Below are 23,970 nucleotides of genomic sequence, written 5' to 3'. Positions count from 1 at the left end.
TACCCCGTTGGCCACTTTGGGCCAGCTGCCCTGGCTGTGTCCCCTCCCAGCTTCTTGTGCCCCTCCAGCCTTCTTGCTGGCTGGGCAGGAGAAGCTGAAAAATCCTTGATTTAGTCTAAACATTACTTAGCAACAAGTGAAAACATCAGCGTTATCAACATTCTTCTCATACCAAACTCAAACCATAGCACTATACCAGCTACTAGGAAGACAATTAACTCTATCCCAGCTGAAACCAGGAGAGTTATGAACACCTTTCTAGCTAGCAATACAAAGCACAGCACTATGAGAGCTGCTATGGGGAAAGTTAACTCCATCCCAGCCAGACCCAACATGATGCACGCATACAGTGACTCACCGGATTCCCAATAGCAAACACATGATTATAAGCGATGCCATGGCTCTAGTGAACTGCTAGAAACATTTGGTGTCCAGGTCATCTGGGAGCAACAGCCAATCATGCAAATGCCTTTTGAATGGGGGTGAGAGTCCCGACACCCCTTGGCTCCACCAGTGGTAGTGTGATTTGAGAGATTCAGACTTTACATGGAATGTGGGTGGGACCCTGCTTACACTTCCAATGTCGGGGGCAGGATGTCGGCAGTCTGTCTAGGCCTGTGATAACGACCAAGTGGCAGGGTGTCACAGGTTGATGGAGGTATCCTTCCCCTCTACTCAGCACTGGTGAGGCCACACATGGAGTCCTGTGTCTAGTTCTGGGCTCCACAGTACGAGAGACATGGATATACTGGAGAGAGTTCAAAGAAGGGCCACAAGGATGGTTTTAAAGGAGTGGAGCATCTCTCCTATGAGGAAAGGCTGAGAGAGCTGGAACTGTTTAGCCTGGAGAAGAGAAGGCTCGGGCGGCATCTTATCAATGTATATAAATATCTGAAGGGAGGCTGCAAGGAGGACCGAGTCAGGCTCTTTTCAGTGGTGTCCAGTGAGAAGACAAGAGGCAATGAGCACAAAGTGAAATACAGGAGGTTCCATCTGAACATCAGGAAACTTTTTTACTGTGAGGGTGACTGAGCACTGGAACAGGTTGCCCAGAGAGACTGTGGAGTCTCCCTCCCTGGAGATATTCAAAAGCCATCTGGACATGGTCCTGGGCAACCAGCTCCTGATAGCCCTGCTTGAGCAGGGTGGGGTTGACTAGATGACCTCCAGAGGACCCTTTCAACCTCAACCATTCTATGATTCTGTGAATCAAGTGCTCAAATGTTTTTTTAACAAGTTTTGTGAAGGTAATATTTCTATAAAAATGCTTCTGGTTTCCTCTCTTGTATTAAACTATGCTCAAGCACTCATGCTGAAATAAGCATCTATGCTAGGGCTTTCAGAAATTTTCTGAATGAGAGATTGTATGACAAACTAACATACCTAGCCTAGCAAAACTTTCCAGTGTAAAAATATCCTTACTATTGAGTTCTTTGTGCTTCTAGTTATAAGTGCCACAAACCTTTCTTAATGTGATCTTTCATCTTTTTATGTGTTTTTAGTCCTCCTGTTCGCTGTCAGAGAGCAAGAAGGGATCGTCTGTCTCGACACAATTCTGTTAACCAAGATGAAAACTATCATCATCTCTCCTATGGACAGCAGCAAACAATAGAAGAGCCCCAAGCCTTTAACCCTCCAAATATATCCCATCGTATGTTGCACCCAGCTGCTCACCCGCCACAGCAGAACACAGTGATGGTTGACATTCATGATCCGGTAAGAGTGTGTTGAGAACATGGATGCAAATGTCTTAAATTCTGTGTGTTCCGCTCTGAAGAGAGCAAATCCTCCTCGACAAATTAGTTGGCAATGGAGGTCACATAACACTAACTCCTATTAGTCCTCTTGTAGAGCGGGGTTTTTTTTCTTTTTTTCTTCTGAGTAGTATCAGTGTATAGAGAGCTGCAGTGAAAACATTGATACATTTGTTACTTAAGAAAAAAATAAAAATCTAGACTCTAATAGACAAGAGTGAAAGTCAACGGTCTGTCCATGTGTATTGGCACAGTTCTGAAGATCTCTGCATCCCACCTTTGAAATGTGACTCTTCTGCTTCTGAAGTTAATTTAGTTTAAGATATGCTACGGTAATAATGTATTTTACTTCACTGCATATGAAGTACCTCTCCTTAGCTTAAAGTGCTTTACACAGCTTAAATATATTCTTTAAAAATAGAATTCACAATGCATATAATTGACTGCCTATATAACAGCAAAACTCATAATGGTTTGACTTGATGATCTTAAAGGTCTTTTCCAACCTAAACAATTCTATGATTCTATGAACTCATGATAATATCATCTCATCACTAAATTACTCATTCTAGCCTCAACCAGCTCCTTAAAAGGCATGAGAAAATGACATTTGCAGCTAGTCCAGAAAAATAAGTTAGATCTTCCCTGAGACAGGAAGAGGAGTAGGATTCCATAATAGAGGCTCTTTAAAGGAAATTGTCCTCTTGATATAGCCTTTTCTTGTTCAAATCAGTAGAATGCAGCCCAAGGGTGTTTCTTGCTATGCAGTTACATTCATTAACTGGGGACAGAACTGGTCATTCTAGTGCGGTGTACATGGGGGTTTCCTGAACTGGGCAAACCTCAGGGGGTGCCGAGAGACCTGCCAGGAGCCTGCAGCTCGTGTGACAGTGGCTGACGAGACCTGGGCAGGGCCAGGAGCAGCGGCGGGAGATTTAAATGCGGTGTAACCAAAACTAGCACTCAGTCGCTGAGGCGAGCAGCTCCAGTGCTGGCATGATCCACAGCAGAGTGCTCTAGCATGCTGTACAAGGGGGTTTCCTGAACCAGGAAAACCTCAGGGGGAGCCGAGAGACACGACAGGAGCCCACAGCTCGTGCGACAGCTGCTGATGAGACCTGGGTGGGGCCAGGAGCAACGATGGCCAAGCCCCGGCCTGGGGTATAAAAGAAGCCCCTAGGGAGCAGTAGCAACCAGGGTGGGCAAACAGGGCATGGTGTGTCAGCAAGGGCATGGCACAGCAGTTCGCGTGGCAGTTCACGCAGAAGAGTGCGCAGGAAGGGCGCTGTAGCTCTGCCAGCTTGACCAGGGAGAAATGGTATCTACCCAGCAGAAGGCCATGGCCTCTCTAAACTCTGCACCCACCACGACTGATGCAGCTTCCCAGACAGAGCTCCGATGGGAACATGCTTCCACCCAGGCGTCAGGCTGCAGGGTATGCCCTACTCTTAGGCCAGTACTGGACAGCAGTAGTGAGTACACCTGTGGGAGGTGCACCCAGGTAGATGAACTCCTCCACTTAGTGACAGAGCTCCAGGAGGAGGTGAGTAGGTTGAGGAGTATCAGGGAGTCTGAGAGATAGACAGACTACTGGAATCACACCCTACCTTCCCTGGGACAGGCCTGTCAGGCAGACAGGACACATGATACGGAGGATTCCCTATCGTCTCTCCACCTGACTGAACATGGTGACTTAAGGGATGGGGGCAACGGCGACAAGTTCCTGCCCAGTGCAGCAGGTGCATCTCCTCTGTGACTACCCCACCTTCCCCAGTGCCCTTGCATAATAGGTAGGAGGCTCTGCAAGTGCAACCGAACAATGATGAGGACGATGGTTCATCTAGCTTGGAGGTGTCGCCAAGGTTAAGTCGGCCTACACCCTGCATCAAAAGTGCTTCCATAAAGAAAAAAAGATGAGTCATTGTCATAGAAGACTCTCTCCTGAGGGGAACAGAAGGCCCAATATGCAGATGGGACCCACTTCTTGGGGAAGTCTGCTGCCTCCCTGGGGCCCAGGTTAAAGATGTGGTGAGAAAACTTCCTACCCTGGTATGGCCCTCAGATTATGTTCCATTATTGATTTATCAGGTAGGCAGCGATGAAGTTTCAACAAGAAGTCCAAGGGCAATCAAGAGAGACTTCAGGGCCTTGAGATGACTGGTTAAGGGTTCAGGAGCACAAGTAGTGTTCTCCTCTGTCCTTCCAGTTGCAGGGAATGATGAGGGAAGAAACAGGAAGAGCCAGCAGATCAATACCTGGTTCCAAGCCTGGTGTCACTGGCAGAATTTTGGGGTTTTTGATCATGGGTCAGTCCACATGACACCAAGCCTGCTGGTGACAGATGGGGTACACCTGTCTCAAAGGGGGAAAAGGATCTTTGTTGAAGAGTTAGCAGGGCTCATCATTGAAAGAGCTTTAAACTAGACTTGAAGGGAAAAGGGATAAAACCAGGCTCGCTACAGATAAGCCTGGGGGCAGTATGCCAGTGTTTGAGGGACAGTGTGCTAGCGACATCCTTTGGTCTGCCATCTCAGTGGAGGTAGGGGATGGAGATCCACGCAGCAGCAAAGAAACAAGGGTTGTCAATGCATTAGAAACCATGGAAGCACCTGAGAACAGTCACATAGGAATTAGGGCTTCTCCCCCAAAGAAGGTGGCAGGATCAATAGCCCAACTGAAGTGCATCTACACCAATGCACGCAGCATGGGCAGGAAACAGGAGGAGTTGGAAGCTGTTGTGCAGCTGGAAAACTATGACATAGTTGCAATCACGGAAACATGGTGGGATGACACACAACTGGAGTGCTGCAATGGATGGCTATTGTGGTGGGTTGACCCTGGCTGGATGCCAGGTGCCCACCAAAGCCGTTCTATCACTCCCCTCTCCTCAGCTGGACAGGGGAGAGAAAATATAACAAAGGGCTCATGGGTCGAGAGAAGGACAGGGAGAGATCACTCAACCAATTACCATCATGGGCAAAACAGACTCGATTTGGGGGAAATTAACTTAATGTATTACCAGTCAACATGAGTAGGGTAATGAGAAATAAAACCAAATCTCAAAACACCTTCGCCCCTCCCTCCTTCTTCCCGGGCACAACTTCACTCACGGATTCTCTACCTATCCCCCCAGTGGTGCAGGAGGACGGGGAATGGGGATTATGGTCAGTTCATCACATCTTCTCTCTGCCGCTTCATCCTATTCAGGGGCAGGACTCATCACACTCTTCCCCTGCTCCAGCGTGGGGTCCCTCCCACAGGAGACAGTCCTCCATGAACTTCTGCAACGTGGGTCCTCACGGGCTGCAGTTCTTCACGAACTGCTCCAGCATGGGTCCCTTCCACAGTGTGCAGTCCTTCAGGAGCACACTGCTCCAGTGTGGGTCCCCCACGGGGTCACAAGTCCTGCCAGAAAACCTGCTCTGTGGGCTCCTCTCTCCACGGAGAGTCCTGCCAGGAGCCTGCTCCAGCACAGGCTTCCCATGGTGTCACAGCCTCCTTCAGGCATCCACCTGCTCTGGCATAGTATCCTCCATGGGCTGCAGGTGGATATCTGGTCCACCGTGGACCTCCATGGGCTGCAGGGGGACAGCCTGCTTCACCACGGTCTTCACCACAGGCTGCAGGGGAATCTCTGCTCCAGCACCTGGAGCACCTCCTCCCCCTCCTTCTTCACATATGTTCGTGTCTGCAGGGTTGTTTCTCTTACATGTTCTCGCTCCTCTCTCCAGCTGCAGTTTCTGTGCCCGCCACAACTTTTTTCCCTTCTTAAATATGTTATCACAGAGGCACTACCACTATCGCTGATTGGCTTAGCATTGGCCAGCAGCGGGTCCATCTTGGAGCCGGCTGGCATTGGCTCTGTTGGACATAGGGGAAGCTTCTAGCAGCTTCTCACAGAAGCCACCCCTGTAACCCCCCCCCCGCTACCAAAACCTTGCCACACAAAGCCAATACAGCTATAAACTCTTCTGAAGGGATAGGCAAGGAAGGACAGGTGGTGGGTTATGTTAGGGAGTGTTTTGACTGTCTAGAGTTTGATGATGGTGATGAAAGGGTCGAGTGTTTATGGGTAAGAATCAGGGGAAAGGCCAACAAGGCAGATATCATGGTGGGATTCTGTTATAGACCACCCAACCAGGATGAAGAGGCAGATGAACTATTCTATAAGCAGCTGGGAGAAGTCTCACAATCACTAGCCCTTGTTCTCCTGGGGGGCTTCAACTTACCAGATGACTGCTGGAAATACAATACAGCAGAGAGGAAACAGTCTAGGAGGTTCCTGGAGTGTGTGGAAGATAACTTCTTGACACAGCTGGTGAGTGAGCCAACTAGGAGAGGTGCCCTGCTGGACGTGTTGTTTGCAAACACAGAAGGATTTGTGGGTGATGTGATGGTTGGAGGCTGTCTTGGGCACAGCGATCATGAAATGATAGAGTTTTTGATTCTTGGAGAAGTAAGGAGGGGGGTTAGCGGAACTGCTACCTTGGACTTCTGGAGGGCAGACTTTGGCCCGTTTAGGGGCCTGGTTGACAGAGTCCCTTGGGAGGCAGTCCTGAAGGGCAAAGGTGTCCAGGAAGGCTGGAGATTCTTCAAGAAGGAAATCTTAAAGGCACAGGCCATCCCCATGTGCCAAAAGATGAGCCAGTGGGGAAGAAGACTGGCTTGGCTGAACAGAGAGCTTTGGCTGGAACTCAGGAAAAAAATGAGAATTTATGACCTTTGGAAAAAGGGGCAGGCAACTCAGGAGGACTACAAGGATGTTGCGAGATTATGCAGGGAGAAAATTAGAAGGGCCAAAGCCCAACTAGAACTTAATCTGGCTACTGCTGTAAAAGACAATAAAAACTGTTTCTATAAATACGTTAACAACAGTAGGAGGGCTAAGGAGAATCTCCATCCTTTATTGGATTCAGGGGGAAACATAGTGACAAAGATGAGGAAAAGGCTGAGGTACTTAATGCCTGATTTGCCTCAGTCTTTAATAGTAAGACCAGTTGTTCTCAGGGTCCCCAGCCCCCTGAGCTGGAAGACAGGGAAGGAGAGCAGAATGAAGCCCCCTATGATAATCCAAGGGGAAATGATTAGTGACCTGCTACACCACTTAGACACACACAAGTCTATGGGGCCAGATGGGATCCACTCAAGGGTACTGAGGGAGCTGACAGAAGTGCTCACCAAGCCACTTTCCATCATTTATCAGCATTCCTGGCTAACCAGGGAGGTCCCAGCTGACTGGAGGTTAGCAAATGTGACGCCCATCTACAAGAAGGGCCAGAAGGAGGATCCGGGGAACTGCAGGCCTGTCAGTCTGACCTCAGTGCCAGGGAAGGTTATGGAGCAGATCATCTTGAGCGCCATCACGCGGCACGTACAGGACAACCAGGTGATCAGGCCCAGTCAGCATGGGTTTATGAAAGGCAGGTCCTGCTTGACTAACCTGATCTCCTTCTATGACAAGGTGACCTGCTTAGTGGATGAGGGAAAGGCTGTGGATGTTGTCTACCTGGACTTTAGTAAAGCCTTTGACACCATTTCCCACAGCATTGTCCTGGAGAAACTGGCTGCTCATGGCTTGGACGGGTGTACTCTTTGCTGGGTAAAAAAACTGGCTGGATGTCTGGGCCCAAAGAATTGTGGTGAATGGAGTTAAATCCAGTTGGTGGCCAGTCACAAGTGGTGTTCCCCAGGGCTCAGTATAGGGGCCAGTTCTGTTTAATATCTTTATCAATGATCTGGATGAGGTGATCGAGTGCACCCTCAGTAAGTTTGCAGACGACACCAAGTTGGGCGGGAGTGTTGATCTGCTTGAGGGTAGGAAGTCTCTATAGAGGGATCTGGACAGGCTGGATCGATGGGCCGAAGCTAATTGTATGACATTCAACAAGGCTAAGTGCCGGGTCCTGCACTTGGGTCACAACAATCCCGTCTTGGAGCCGGCTGGTATTGGCTCTGTTGGACATAGGGGAAGCTTCCAGCAGCTTCTCACTGAAGCCACCCCTGTAATCCCCCCCCACTACCAAAACCTTGCCACACAAACCCAATACAATGTGGCACTTAGGGACACAGTTTAGTGGTGGACTTGGCAGTGTTGGGTTTGCAGTTTTACTTGATGATCTTAAAGGTCTTTTCCAACCTAAATGATTCTATGATTTTATATCCAGGTCACAAACTGCCAGGCTTAAAATGCAATTCTTACAGCACAGCTTATAAAGTGACTTGCATTCAGTACAGCAGCGGATCACTGATGTATTTTCTGTGCAGAGCGCTGATCAATAAGGAGTATCTGCACCCAGAGCAGAGTGCATGGGTTAAAGACAATAGTCTTTCTGGCCATGTCACAGCCTTCACTTGTATCTGAACAGTTGAGTTACTGAAGTATCGCAAAACAAAAATACATTTTGTGTTTGTCCTTGCGTGATTAGACTTGCAGCATCATCCTGAGAAACGATTGTTCTATGATGCTGTCACTACCTTCCAAGCACTTTCCACAAGGTGTTAGTGTTTTCAGAGTTACTATGGGTCTTCCATGATAGTGCTTTGCACAGACTACTCTAGAGAGGGAACCACTTTCTCTTTTTTTTTCTTTCTTTCTGCACTGAGAGCAGTGGTAAGCTCTCCTGAATCACATCTGGCACTGTCCTCAAACATCCGACAGTTATGGCATTAAAAACTCTCTGATAGCTCACATATAAAATATTTGCATTGGTACCTGAACTGGAACTAGGTCAAAGTCACTGTTTCTGCTGAGTGGTTTTTTTTCCCAAATATGTGCAGTTTTGAGATTTGAGGTTTTATTCAGTCATCTGTGTGGTGTTCCTGTTTTGGCCTCTGCATCTCATGGCCAGTTCAGTAGGTTAGCACTCTCCAATTTATTTATTCTCATCTTTGTAATGAGCTGTTCTTGCTTGTTCATTTTCCAAGGGTGAATTCCATTTTAGTAGGTTGTGAAGGAAGGTTCTTCAAAATAATTGCCTTCTGTGTATCCACATTCCTTACCTACGGTTCTTTGCAGTTTTTGCTAGATTCCTGATGTAGTACAAGGAATTGAGGAGTGTGTGGGTCCAGAGTACGTTCTACCCTTGGATTGATGATTGAGTTCTAAGTGAATATTGCTAACTAAAAAAACCTGTAAGCCATCATGTCCTCTACCATGTTTGTAGATATTTAGTGGATATTGTCTCAGAGGCATGTTTATGAATATGTAACCTTTTCTTTTTCAGCTTTTAAATTAATCTTTGGTTTCAACTACTGTTGTTAGTCATGTTAAGACACATCCCTGGAGTGTTGCTCTGAGTAGGCATTCAGAGATTGGTTTCTTTACAGGAAAGAAAATCTATCTATATCTGAAGTTCTTTTTCTTCAAAGATATAAGTCTCTGGGTTAACATTTAATCACTCTGCAAGGACGAGTTGAAAAGATTCTTTAGCTACTTGTAGGGGTTTTTTTACACCCCTTTTTCTGACTGGCTTTTATGTGGGAGTTATTGCTGCCTATTTTCTCTAAGAACTAACTTTAGTGTGTGGGAGGGGCAGCTTTGCTGAATTTGAGATGCTTTTGAGTGCCTCTAAGTGTCATGGAGGACTTAACATCTTGAGAGCTCCCTCCTGGCCTTGTCCTAAAAGCGCTGACTGAAGAGTGATACTCCAAATACTCCAATAGAATTTTTTTTTTTTTAAAGGACATGGATTACAGGTATTTGCCTTCTTTAATACCTTCAGAGTAAAAAAATACTTTGTTGTTGTTAGGTGAAAGCTTGTTTTCTATGCCACGCCATAACTGTCCAAAGCCCTTGTAACAGCTTGCTTCATACACTTGTGTTTTTGCTGCAGATCCATCAAGGTGCAGTCCCCGTCTCATACACGGTGACAACGGTGGCACCACATGGAATTCCACTTTGTACAGCCCAGCACATACCACCCTGCAGCACACAGCAGGTCCCAGGTTGTTCTGTGGTATTCAGTGGACAGCACCTTCCTATCTGTAGTGTGCCTCCTCCAGTAAGTATGGTTCTCTAGTTATATTGATCCTGGACTTAGGCTTAGGAGGTGGAAAGCCTGGAGTTTCACTGCCCATACAGCTTTCCCTGATGTAAAATAAAAACTATTATTTCCTGGGGTAAATTGTAATGGTATATATAATATGGTATATACAATAGTGCAAGCTTTAGAGCTAGTAAATGTTTTGTGCTTCCCTGCTCCCTTCATAGAATTATACCATATTCTCATGTATTTTTGACTCAAAATGGATGCTGGTTTATGATCTGGTCTCTTACCCTATCCATTAGCAGCTATTCTACATATATTCAGATGCTTACAGGAAAAGACTTTCAAAGTTCATCAAGTACTTTTAGGAATCTCACCTAGAGCTTTTATCTGGAAATGGTCTTATAAAATGGTACAGCTACAGCTAATAGCTCTTTATGAAAGACAGGCAAGGAAGCAGAGAGGATTGCCCCTTACATGAAGGAGTAGCTCAAGCATATAGAGCTCTTCTAGGAAATGGGTGACAGGCTGTTTGAGAGGTTGTGGGTCAGGAACAGAGAAGAGACTAGTAAGGGGTGATATCATGATGTGAGCTTGTTACAGACCATCTGATCAGTGTGAAGAAGGGGACAAGACCTTCTTTAAGTAACCTGAGGAAGTCTCCAGATTATAGACCCTAGTTCTTATGGGGGACTTGAAACTCCCTGACATCTGCTGGAAGGGCAATAATGGAACAGAAATAGTCCAGGAGGCTTCTGGAGGGTGTTGCAGGGGGTGAACGATGACAAAAACTTCTTAATACAGGTGTTGGATGGGCCAACTGGGGGGGGATGCACAGCTGGATCTGCTGCTCATGAACAAGGAAGAACTAATTGAGGATGTGGCAGCCTTGGCTTGAGTGGAGCTCAAGATCCTGAGGGGAGTGAGGAAGGCAAGAAGCAGAGTACAGACCTTGCATTTCAGACCATTCTGTGCACAGTTTTTGCTTTACCTATTAAACTGTATTTATCTCAACCCATGAGTTTTCACACTTTTACACTTCTGATTCTCTTCCCCATCCCACTGAGGGGAGGGGAGTGAGTGAGCGGCTGTTTGGTGTTTAGCTGCCTACTGGGGTTAAACCACAACAGTCCTTTTTGGTGCCCAACACAGGGCTCGAAGGGTTTGAGATAACAACAGATTTGACCAGAGTGTATTGGAGGGGACTTATAATTATTATATCAGTTTAACAGTTGCTGGTTGTGATGTTCACTTAACTGTCCTCAACATTGTTTTATCTGATCCGTGCCATGCTCCCTTTTTTTGCTGTACATCAAATTTGAGAGCTTGTTAAAGGCTGGTTTTGGCTTTTGCAGTTTGCTGTGCTTGGTGGTGTTTTGCCTGGGAGAATTATGATAAAAGCACTGGCCTTGAGCCTAATCTGGTATTTGGGCCCTGCACTGATGCCTTCCCTGTACTTCAGGAACCATCTCATGGAGACAATTAACAATTACACTTTTTCCCTTTTCACCTCTGAGAGGCATTCAGTGGAAGAAATACAGAATGGCACCTTCCCCTTCTTCTATGGGGGAGATGTTTTCTCCCTTGTTACAATAACTCTTCAGTATCTTGAACATCCTTGGATAACCAAAACACTCCTATTGGTACCTCTGAAGAATATTTTTTTGTTTTTTTCTAAGGTTAATCAACTATTTAGGAATATCACCCAGGGATATGCCCCGAGGCAGTGTGGTTATGGGTGGCAAGAGGTGTGGGAGAATATGGGCAGGTACCTAGAATGGTTGTCACTGATAGTCTGGAACTTCACCCCCAAACAAGTGTGAGATCCTGATGAAGCGATAGAATGTTTGAAAAAAAGATGCCCTGGCCCTAGCTATGCCAAAGAGACACAACTTCTCGTATTGTGCTGGGGCCTGGCCTACGCCTACTGAGCACTATTCAGGACCCTCAAGGAGAAGAGAGGGTCTCTGGATCTGAAGACATACAAACAGACACTGTGGCTAAACCAGAGACCCAACCCTCAACTATATCAGTTGCTCCAGGATAGTCAAGAAGAAACAATGGAAGCGGAAGTAAACTTGTTTAGTAAGGGAGAAAGAAGCTTCTCCTGAGAGGGAGCAGGAGGGAGAATCAGAAGAGGCAGCCTGTTCTGCAGCAGGGCAGTCACAAGAACAGGAGAGGGAAGAGACTGAAATCATAAACGAGTCAGAAACCACCCTGTCCCTGAGTGAGCTGCAAGATATGCAAAAAGATTTCAGCTGTCAACCACACAAGCAAATTATCCACTGATTGCTCCAATGCTGGGATATTCGGGCCAATAGTCAGGAAACAGAGGGTAAGGAAGCCCAGCAGCTGGTATCCCTTGCTAGGCATAAGGCCATTGACAAAGGGATTGGAAAAAGGGTAACAGTCCTCAGCCTCTGGAGGCGCCTCCTGTCGAGTGTGAAGAAAAGGTATCCCTTCAAGGAAGATCTTGTAAATTACTGAGGCAAGTGGACCACCACTGAGGGAGGTATCCAGTATCTGAGGGAATTAGCTGTGGTGGAGGTGATCAACAACCTCATAGACACCTGGGACAAAGAGCATGGCATTGACTGGGTATATGACATCCCCTATCATGCACCAGCCTCCGGGAAAATTGAACAATACAATGGACTGTTAAAAACTACACCGAGAGCAATGGGTGCTGGGAAATTCAAGCATTGGGATACAAATTTAGTGGAATCCACTTGGCTAGTTAACACTAGAGGATGTGCCAGTTGACCTGGCCATGCCCAATCAAAACCCCTATGTACTGTGGAAGGAGATAAAGTCCCCATAGTACACATAAGGAACTGGCTGGGAAAGACAGTCTGGGTTATTCCTTCTTCCAGAAAAGGCAAACCCATTTGTGGGATTGCTTTTGCTCAAGGACCTGGGTGTACTTGGTGGTAATGCAGAAGGATGGGGAAGTCCAATGTGTACCTCAAGGAGGTTTAATCCTGGGTGAAAATAACCCATGATTTGAGTTGTATGGTGCCATTGCTGTATGATGCCAGTGTTATATGATGCTGTATGTTGCCACTGCTGTGGCTTCCATATGTCAAAGGTATTATAACAGGAACCCCTTGCTGCTAGCCAGGCTAGGAGCAAAGGGAGGAGTTCATTGCAATGTTAGACCCTATAACTTTGTCCAAAGGGACCAGAGGTGGAGATTGTAATGGATATACCTTTAAACTGTTGTAACCCATGATTTGAGTTGCATGTTATAGGAAGTACTATAGCAGGAACCACCCAGACCAATGGAGGATGTGCCTCACAAGAAGCAGTGCAAGTGCAGCAGTGACCTGACCTGAGCTGGCTTTGGTGCCCAATAACTCCACGCAACACACCACCTCTCCTGTCCTGAGTGACCACCATAACATATGGAGCCCAAAGTCATGGAATAAATGAACTGAATAGACATTCTATGGACATTTTACAGTGGTAGTCCATAGACTAAGGGAATGATATCTGTGGAGAATGTAGTGGTTTTAGCTGGGATAGAGTTAATTTTCTTCACAGTAGCTGGTATGGGACTATGTTTTGGATTTGTGCTGAAAACAGTGTTGATAACACACCCATGTTTTAGTTATTACTTGTTAAGGTAATTCGCACAGTCCGGGCATCTGGTATTATCCCTGCAGTTCGTACCCTAGGTTTCCTGCAGAAGAGTCTCAGGTGCCAGATTATATAAAAAAATAATTTGAGTGGTATGGCAGTAGAAACAGCTTGAGCTGGGTGCCTCCAAAGAGGGACCCCGAACAAAGAAAACCCTGGGCAATTATGCCCTTACAATCTATGCACCCACCCCTCACACACTCTTCACGCACCTTTTGGTCCAACAGGTGATTTCTGTTCTGGGATCTTTTAACACCTTATTGGATTCCTTCTCTGCCTCCAGGCAGGCCGTTAACTGTTCTTATCTTGTCGAGATGCAGCTTCTGCTGACAGTTGTAGCCTCCTTATCTTCTGGTTTGCGCTGGCTCTGAAGGCCCTCTTTTGCTTAACTAGGTAAAAGTTCAGTTTATCTAGGTGAAAGTTCACAGCTTGGGGCCTAAGGCTTCAGCAAATCTAGCTACTCATGCTAAGTAAGTAATGCTAAACAAACAGTATACCAAATCGCACAACATTATGCTATAACCCCTGCATCCTAATGCTAAATGATTGACTCTGAGCAATTCATTCTATTAAAAACTTACTTACTTAAGCTAAATAACTAGTATTTCTTAACATTACTGAACAGTGCTTGCACAGTGTCAAGGCCTTTTTTGCTTCTCACACTGCCCTGCCAGCGAGTAGGCTGACTCCAACTGACTAAAGGGATATTCCATACCATATGTCATGCACAGCAATAAAAACTTGGCAGGGAGGGGGAAGTTTGCCGGGGCTGCCATTTCTCAGGGACGGGACAGGCATCAGTTGGCTGGTGGTGAGCAGTTGTGGGTTTTTTGCATCACTTGGTTTTCTGGGTTTTGTTTTTCTTTATTGTTTTTTTCTCTTTTTTTCTTATTAAACTGTCTTTATCTCAACCCATGAATTTTCACACTTTTACCCTTCTGATTCTCTCCCCTATCCCACTGTGGGGGGAGTGAGTGGCTGTGTGGTGCTTAGCTGCCTACCAGGGTTAAACCACAACACTGCATCTGTGTGCACACGCCTCTATCTCTCTCTCTCTTCCTCTGTGTGTGTGCGCCTCTCTCTCTGTCTTGCTCTGTCTCTCTGTGTGTCTGTCTGCGCGTATCTCTGTGCACGTGGATCTCTCCTCCTCTGCCTCTGTGGCTCTGTGAATGCATCTGTATTTCTCCACGTCTTTGTGTAGGCTTGTCTTTCTATATCTGTGTGCATGCATGTCTGTGTATCTCTCTGCATCTGTGTGTGCTCGCATCTTTCTTCCTCTGCGTCTGTGCATGTCTCTGCGTCTACCTGCATGAGCGTCTCCCAGATGCTCTTCCTCTGCATCTGTGAGTGCATGCATTTGTGTCGGTCTGTCTGCCTCTCTCTGTCTCACTTTGCTCCTCTGTGTGTGTTCATGTCTCTGTTCCTCTGTGTGCACGTAACTCTGTCTCTCTCTTCCTCCGCTTTTGTGTGTATGCGTGTCTGTCTCTGCATCTGTGTGTGCATGCCTCTCTTCCTCCTGCGTCTGTGCGCTCACGTCTCTGCGCACATGTCTTTCCACATGTGTGCTGTGCATCTGTCTGTCTCTCTTCCTCTGCGTCTGTGTGTGTGCCTCTGTGTTTCTGTGTCTGGGGGTGCTCTAGTCTGTGTATGTGCGCACACATCTCTGTCTCCTCCTCTGCATCTGTGTGCATGTGCCTGCCTCTGTCTCTCTTACTCTGCACACACGCGACTGTTTCTCTTTCTGCCTGTCTCTGCGTCTGTGTACACACAACTCTTATTGTGTGCACATCTCTTCATCTGCATCTGTGTGCAGAAGCGTCTCTGTGTCTGTGTGCGTGCACGTCTCTGCTGCTCTTCCTCTGCATCTCTCTTCACACATGTCCCTCTGTCTCTCCACCTGTGCATCTTTGTGTGTGCATGCATCTCTTGGTCTCTCTTCCTCAGCATCTGTGTGTGCGCATGTCTCTCCATGTCTGTGTGTACATGCGTCTGACTTCCTCTGCATCTGTGTGCATGTGTGGTAGGTTGACATTGGCTGGCCACCAGGTGCCCACCAAGCTGCTCTCACTCCCCCCTCCTCAGCAGGACAGGGGGAGAAAATAAGATTAAAAACTCATGGGTCGAAATAAAGGCAGTTGAATGAAACAAAGCAAAGGCCATGCACAGAAGCAAAGCAAAAAAAATTTATTCTATACATCCCATCAGCAGGTGCTGTCCAGCCACTTCCTGGGAAGTAGGGCCTCAGTATGTGTAGCGGTTGCTTTGGAAGACAAACACCTTAATAACAAATGCCCCCTCCTCCTCCTTTCTATTAACTTTTATTGCTGAGCATGACATCATAGCATATGGAATATCCCTTTGGGTCACCTGTCCCAGCTATGTTGCCTCCCAACCTCTTGCCCACCTCCAGCCTTTGGGGGGGGGGGGGGGTTGGAGAGACAGCCTTGATGTTGTAGGAGCGCTGCTCAGCAGTAGCCAAAACATTGGTATGTTATCAATGTCATTCTAGTTACAAATACAAAGCACAGCACTATGAGGGCTGCTATGGGGAAAGTTAACTCCATCCCAGCCAGACCCAGTACAATCTCCACTGCTTATTCCATCCCATTTGCATCATGCTCATTCCACATAATTTGAAACATTAACATATCTTCTGATCACCCCATTGTATCTGTTTCACGTTCCTGAAACCCCGTCCTGCCAACACTTGTAACTTATACAACATAATTAAACCATCTTTTCATCCAACACAGATTTATACATTCTCATTAACTACTATCCCTTCTCCCTTAACAGATAGTTAGATATTATTTCCCCATTCCATGGGCCTCCACCACTCACCAAAATGTTCATAAGAACAGGCTATGACTTGGGCTCATCTGTCAAGGTGAGCGCTCAGGACAGGAGAAGCAGCATGATCAATTGTTGGGCACAAACACCAGCTTGGTTTGGGTCATTGCTGCACTTGTCGAGTTACTTGCGAAGCTCACTCTTCGTCGGTTCAAGTAGTTCCTGCTACATTACTTCCTACAACATACAACTCACATCACAGATTATTTTTCCCCCAAGGTTAAATCTCCTTGAGGGACACACTGGGTCTCACCATCCTTCCTCATTGCCCACCAAGTACACGCAGGTCCTTGAGCAAAGACAATCCCACAAATGGGTTTGCCTTTTCCCATGGGAGGAGCAATCCACACTGCTTTGCCCAGCCACTTCCCTATGTGCGCCATAGGGACCTTATCTCCTCCCACAGTATGTAGGGACTTACTTACTTTGAGCAGGAGCAGGATGGTTAGCAGATCCTCTGGTATTAACCAGCCAAGTGGCTTGTGCTAATTTTATATCCCAGTGCTTCCAGGCCCAACGCTCTCAGCACAGTCTTTAACAGTCCATTATATTGTTCAGTCTTTCCAGACACTTTTGGGTGATAGGGGATGTGATACACCCACTCAATGCCATGTTTCTTGGCTGTCGTGGTTTAACCCCCAGCCAGCAACTGGAGGTAGGAGGCTGCCTGGAGAAGTTGAGTTCTGTGACTAGATTTTCTAGTTCAGTCATGAGCTCTCAGTAATGCTGAGGTGTTACAAAGGAGCTGTAATCCAATTGTGACTTGGTAAGGAAGCAGGTTCCCAAATATCGGAGAACTCTTCCTTGGTCAATAAGGATGATTGTTGCACTAGTCAGCTCTGGCCTTCCCTCCCTGTGTGTGAAGTATCTGGAGGGTTTAATCCTTTGTCATGGTTTAACCCCAGCCAGCAACTAAGCACCACGCAGCCACTCACTCACTTCCCCCGCCACCCAGTGGGATGGGGGAGAGAACTGGAAAAAAAAAAAGTAAAACTCGTGGGTTGAGATCAGAACAGTTTAATAGAACAGAAAAGAAGAAACTAATAATGATGATGATAACAATAATAAAATGACAATAGTAATAATAAAAGGATTGGAATGTACAAATGATGCACAATGTGATTGCTCACCACCTGACAACCAATGCCCAGTTAGTCCCTGAGCGGTGATTCCCCCCAGCCCCACTCCCCCCAGTTTATATACTAGACATGACATTACATGGTTGTTACGGATGCATGACTAACCAAATCCAACAGGTGTTAAAACTCAGATTTATTCTTCAGCAAAAGTTAGTTAGAAGTCCGGTAACATTTTATAAAACCACAGGCTCAATGATGTAAAGAGAATTAATACTACATGGCCGACTTAAGAAACCCCAAGATTTAAAGTGATGGCTCAAAATGCGCGTATCACTCACCTAAAAGCTGAGGGCTCTCTCCCTCGAGGAGTTACCTCGGGCGGTGCCCTGACCCGAGGGGGAGGCCCCGACTGCAGACCCGCTGCTCCGAGGAGGACTGCCAACGTGTCCTCCGGCGGGACCCCGTTTATACCCCTGTCGAATCTGACCTGTGGTCATTTAATCCCTATTGGCTAGGAGGGTCACCTCAGTGTACCTGGCGCATCTCGATTGGCCAGTTCAAATTTCAACCTGCAGCCTCCAGGGTTTCCTTCCCCTTCTCCCTGCATGGAGAAGTTTTGTTTCCTGCTGGCGGGATGGGGGGGGAGTGTACTGCCACAATGGTATGGAATACCCCGTTGGCCAGTTTGGGTCAGCTGCCCTGGCTGTGTCCCCTCCCAACTTCTTGTGCCCCTCCAGCCTTCTTGTTGGCTGGGCATGAGAAGCTGAAAAATCCTTGACTTTAGACTAAACATTACTTAGCAACAACTGAAAACATCAGTGTGTTATCAACATTCTTCTCATACTAAAGCCAAAACATAGCACTATACCAGCTCCTAGGAAGACAATTAACTCTATCCCAGCTGAAACCAGGACATTGGCCCAGGAGTTTTTGAGGTTATTTTGGAAATGTGTCCCATTGTCTGATTCAATTCTTTCTGGGGTACTATGTCACCACAGAATTTGCCCGTCAAGAGCTAAGATGGTGTTTCAGTCAGTGGCATGGGTTACAGGGTATGTTTCTAGCCACCCAGTAGTTGCTTCCACCATTGTGAGTATGTAGCACTTGCCTTGATGTGTTCATGGCAGTGGTCCAATATAGTCAATTTGCCAGGCCTCGTCATATCGAAAACCTAGCCACTGCCCTCTATTCCAGGGACACTTTACTCTTGTGGCTCGCTTGATTTCGGCACATGTTTCACGTTCATGGGTGACCTGCATGGTGGCCTTCATGGTCAGGTCCACACCTCAGTCACGAGCCCATCTGTATGTTGCATAGAATCATAGAATCTTTTAGGTTGGAGAAGACCTTCAAGATCTTCGAGACCAACCGTAAACCCAACACTGACAAGTCCACCACTGATCCATGTCCCTAAGTGCCACATCTACACATCTTTTAAATACCTCCAGGGACGGCGACTCAACCACTTCCCTGGGCAGCCTGTTCCAATGCTTGACAACCCTTTCAGTGAAGAAATTTTTCCTAATATCCAATCTAAACCTCCCATGGCACAACTTGAGGCCAGTTCCTCTCATCCTATCACATGTTACATGGGAAAAAAGATCGATACCCACCTCGCTACAACCTCCTTTCAGGTAGTTGTAGAGAGCGATAAGGTCTCCCCTCAGCCTCCTTTTCTCCAGACTAAACAACTCCAGTTCCCTCAGCTGCTCCTCATAAGACTTGTTCTCTAGACCCTTCACCAGCTTCGTTGCTCTTCTTTGGACATGCTCCAGCACCTCAATGTCTTTCTTGCATCTCTCCCTAGATGTCCCGATGTTTCGTGGGTCCATCGAGCTACAAACAACTCGCCCTTATGCTCCGAGTCCAGGTCCACCTGAGCTACTTCAATTTTGACAGCCTTGTCTACCTGTTCATTGTTTTGATGTTCTTCAGTGGCACAGTTCTTGGGCATGTGACCATCTACATGACATACCTTTAGGGCCATGTTTTCTACCCGGGCAGCAATGCCCTGCCACAATGCAGCAGCCCAGATGGGTTTACCTCTGCTCTGCCAGTTGATCTTCTTCCACTGCTGTAGCCACCCATAGGGCATTTTCCACCATCCATGAATCAGTACAGAGATAGAGTACTGGCCACTTTTCTCATTCAGCAATCTCTAGGGCCAGGTAGATGGTTTTCACTTCTGCAAACTCACCTTCTCCTTTGACACCTTCAACAACTTCTTGTGTGGGACTCCACACAGCAGCTTTCCACTTCCAATGGTTGCCTACAACACAACAGGATCCATCAGTAAACAAAGCATAATGCCTTTCGTCTTCTGATAACTCATTATATGGTGGTGCTTCCTGGGCACGAGCCACCTCCTCAGGCAATGCTCCAAAATCACTGCCTTCTGGCCAGTCTCCTCCAGCATTCCTGGGCAGTTGGGGTTCCCCGTTCGAGACCATTGCGTGACCAATGCTATCCACTTACTCCATGTAGCGCTGGTTGCATGATGTGTAGAGGGGATGTTTCCTTTGAACATCCAGTATAGCATGGGCAATCATGGTGCCAAGAGGAGATATGCTTTTGTACCAACAACTTCTGAAGCAGCTTGAAACCCCCTCATATGCTGCTAGTATCTCATTTTCAGTCGGGGTATAGTGGGCTTCCAATCCTCAATACCCCTGGCTCCAAAACCCTGGAGGTTGACCTCAGGTTTCTCCTGGTGTTTTTTGCAAGAGGCTCCAGGTGAGACCATGCTCCCTGGCTGCAGTGTAGAGCACATTTTGCACATCTGGTCCTGTCTGGACAGGCCCAAGAGCTACTGCATGAGCTATTTCCTGTTTGATCTGCTCAAAGGCTTGTTGTTGCTCAAGGCCCCACTCAAAATAGTTCTTTTGGGTCACTAAATAGAGAGGGCTTGCAAGCTGACTATAACCTGGAATATGCATTCTCCAGAATCCCACAAGGCCTAGGAAAGCTTGTGTTTCTTTCTTGTTAGCTGGTGGAGACATAGTTGCTATCTTGTTGACCACATCCATAGGGACATGATGACATACATCCTGCCATTTTATTCCCAAGAACTGGATCTCCTGTGCAGGTTCATTGACCTTGCTTCTTTTTATGGTGAAACCAGCTTTCAGAAGAATCTGAATTATTCTTTTTCCCTTTCCAAAACACTTTTTCTGCTTTGTTGCCCTACACAATCATGTCATCACTGTATTGTAGATGTTCAAGGGCATCACCCTGTTCCAATGCAGTCTGGATTAGTCCATGGCAAATGGTAGGGCTGTGCTTCTACCCCTGGGGCAGTCGATTCCAGGTGTATTGGACACCTCTCCACGTGAAAGCAAACTGTGGCCTGCACTCTGCTGCCAAAGGAATGGAGAAAAATGCATTGGCAATATCAGTTGTAGCATACCACGTGGCTGCCTTTGACTCCACTTCATTTTGGAGTTCCAGCATGTTGTTCCCCCCTTCTCTCTCTCTCCCTCCCTCCCCCTCTCTGTGCCTGCATCTTTGTCTCTCTTCCTCTGCATCTGTGTGTGTGTGTCTCTGTCTCGCTCTGCATTTGTGTGCATGTCTCTGTCTCTGTTCCTTGGCATCTGCATGCACGCTTCTCTGTCTCTCTTCCTCTGTGTCTGTGTGTGTGTGTGCTCATCTCTCTCTCTGTGTCTGAGTCTGCATGTGTGTCTGTGCACATGAATCTCTTTCTCTCCTCTGCCTCTGTGCATGTGCATGTCTCTGTGCCTGTGTGTTTCTCTCTTCCTCCTCTGTGTGCAGTCGCTTCTCTCTGTATCTATGTATATGCAGGTGTCTGTGTCTCTTTTCTGCTATGTCTGTGCATGTGCATGCCTCTGTTTCTCTCTCTGTCTTTCTCTGCGTCTGAACATGTGCATGTCTCTCTACGCCTGTGTGCATGAGCTTCTGTCTCTATTCCTCTGCACCTACGTGCACACCTCCCTGTTTCTCTCTGTGTGTTCCAGTCTGTATGTGCGCGCGTCTTTCTGTCTCTCCTCCTTTGCATCTATGTATACGCATCTCTGTGCATGCACATCTCTCTTCCTCAGCATCTGTGTGCACAAGTCTCTCTCTCTCTGCGTCTGAATGCGCACACATCTCTCCACGTCTTTGTGTGTGCACACCTGTCTGTCTATTTTGCTCTGCATCTGTGTGCATGTCTCGCTGTTTCTCTCTGCATCTGTGTGCGCCCATCTATGTTGATGCACGCCCATGTCTCTGTCTCACTCTCTCTCTCCCTCTGTATCTGTACACACACCTCTCTTCTTCTTCCTCTGTGTCTGTGTACACGCACGTCTCTCTCTTCCTCTGCATCTGTGCGTGTGCGCATCTATCTCTGTCTCTGCTCCTGTGTGCGCATCTCTGACTCTCTTCGCCTGTGTCTCTGTGTGTGCATCTCTCTCTCTCTCATTCTGTGCCTGAGTGTGCATGCATCTCTGTATGTCTTTCTCTCTTTCTCTGCATCTGTATGCCTGCGTGTCTGTCTCATCCTCTGCATCTCTGTTCACACACGCCTGCCTCTCCTCCTTTGTGACTGTGCACGCACGTCTCTCTGTGCATGTGCATCTCTCTCTCCCCTCCTGCTTGCATGCCCGTCTCTCTTCTTCTGTGTCTGTGTGCACATGCCTCTTTCTTGCTCTGCATCTGAAGTGCATGTGTCTCTGCGTCTCTCTTCCTCTGCAACTGCACTTGCATCTCTGTCGCTCCTCCTCTGCGTCTATATGCGCACCCATCTGTGCGTGCACGCCTCTCTCTTTTTCTGTCTCTTTCTTCCTCTGTACCTTTGCTCACGCCTCTGTCTTTCTTCCTTTGCAAATGTGCACGTGTGTGCCTCTGTCTCTCTGCCTGTCTCTGTCTGTGCATGCCTGCATCTATTTTCCTCCATGTTTGTCTGCGTGAGCATCTCTCAGTCACTCTTCCTCTGCCTCTGTGCACATGTGTGTGTGTGCATCTCTTCCTCCTTGTCTGTGTGCAGGCACATCTCTCTGCATCTGTGTGCATCCCTCTGCCTCTCTTCCACTACGTCTGTGCGTGTGCTTATCTATTTGTCTTTCTTTGCCTACATCTGTGTGCACTCACATCTCTCTCTCTCTCCCCCCCCCATCTTTGTGCACACGTGTCTTTCCCTGCATGTGTGCGTGCACGCATCTGTCTTTCTACATCTCTCTCTCTTCACGCCTGTGTGCAAGTGCCTCTGGTCTCTCTTTCTCCATGTTGGTGTTCATGCACACCTCTCCTCATCTGTGTGCACAGGTGTCTTCCCCCCCCGTGTCTCTCTGCATCTGCATGCACGTGTGTCTCTCTTCCTCTGTGTGTGCGCACGGTTCTCTGTATGTCTCTGTGTCTATGTATGTGCCTGTTTGTGTGTGTCTCTGTCACTCTGTGTGCACCTGTGCATCTCTCTTCCTTTGCATCTGTGTGCGCATGCGGCTCTCTTCCTCTGCATCTTTGTGTGCGTGTCTGTCTGGCCTCCTCTGCATCTGTCTGCACGTGCGTCTTTTCCCCTGTCTGCACTTCTCTCTCTCTCCCCCTCCCCCCCCACATTCGCACATACATGCCTCCCTGTGTCTGTCTCCGCCTCTCTCTCTCTGTCCCTGTCTCTTTGCTGATGCTTTCTCTCTCTCTCATTCTGCCTTTTGCTCTCTTTTTCACTCTCTCTTCTCCGTCTTCCACTCTCTCACACTTCTTGTGTCATCCTCGATTGCGCTTTCTCACTCTCATTCTCTCTTGCTGTTTCTCCCTCACTCTTTCTCTTCCTTTCTGCTCTCTTTCTTTTCTTCCTTTATCCTTCTATTTCTCTTTCTTCCTATCTTCTTTCTTTCTCACTCACTTACTCTCATGTTCATGCTTTTGTCTCTCCTCCACACTTTCTTTTTTTCTCTCTCTTCCTGTCTCTTTCCCCTCTCTTATTCTCTTTATGTCCCTCTTGCACTTTCTTTTTCTGTCTGCTTCTCTCTCTCCTCCTAACTATCTTTCTTTTGCTTTCTCCCTCGCTCCCCACCCCTTCTCTCCCTTTGTCTCTCTTTGTCTCTGTGACATGGTCTGGAAAAGTCAGCCTGTAAAATGAAAACTTTTCACTAAACTTCTGAAAAGACTTTCTAAAATTGTAATGGTCACTTATTTTTAGTACCAGAGATCATTGCACATTCTAGCTCTACTTAAAATAATGAAACTGAAAATTATTTCAGAATATAACAACATAAAGTGGAGACTTGGTTGACATGCCCTCTTATTGTATTATTGGGTGTAGAATACATTGTTTCTTCAGTATTGAACAACTGGATTAAGGCAATAGATTTGAAAGCCTGAAGGACATTTAAAATATACCCTAACCTCCTGCATAACACACATCACAGAATGTTGCTCAAAAATCTTTATGCATTACCCTTAACATACATTAAAGCTGTAATAATCTTTATTTATTCTTGGCTATTATATAAACTGATGAACTGTGTTTTAATATTTCCAAAAGTACCTCCTACATGTGTTATAGAATACTATGTTATGTTGTACCTGCACATTTATTATTTATTTCAGGGGATCATTTGAGGAAAAATAGTATTTAGATCAGATTAATTTTGAACTGTATCATCTTGGTGTAAAGATCAATTTGGGGTCATGAACATACTAAATGAGGTTGTGACTGCACTTTCGCTA

At 46.8% G+C, this 23,970-nt stretch overlaps 2 protein-coding genes across 3 annotated transcripts in view; both read left to right on the top strand.

Moving 5' to 3' along the window:
* LOC128136236 (zinc finger and BTB domain-containing protein 5-like) overlaps positions 1–23,970 on the top strand; it is a 450,489-nt gene that overhangs the window by 356,099 nt on the left and 70,420 nt on the right. The gene's annotated exons all lie outside the window — the stretch shown is intronic.
* LOC128136239 (E3 ubiquitin-protein ligase RNF38-like) overlaps positions 1–23,970 on the top strand; it is a 218,132-nt gene that overhangs the window by 163,106 nt on the left and 31,056 nt on the right. Inside the window, exons 4-5 of the mRNA XM_052775485.1 lie at positions 1,503–1,716; positions 9,587–9,754. Of these exons, the coding sequence (XP_052631445.1) occupies positions 1,503–1,716; positions 9,587–9,754 (382 nt within the window). The remainder of the gene's footprint in view (positions 1–1,502; positions 1,717–9,586; positions 9,755–23,970) is intronic.

Source organism: Harpia harpyja, chromosome W (genome assembly GCF_026419915.1).
Source record: "Harpia harpyja isolate bHarHar1 chromosome W, bHarHar1 primary haplotype, whole genome shotgun sequence".
Lineage (NCBI taxonomy): Eukaryota > Metazoa > Chordata > Aves > Accipitriformes > Accipitridae > Harpia > Harpia harpyja.
Note: the sequence above shows the minus strand (reverse complement) of the source record. Positions and strands in the feature narration are given on the sequence as shown.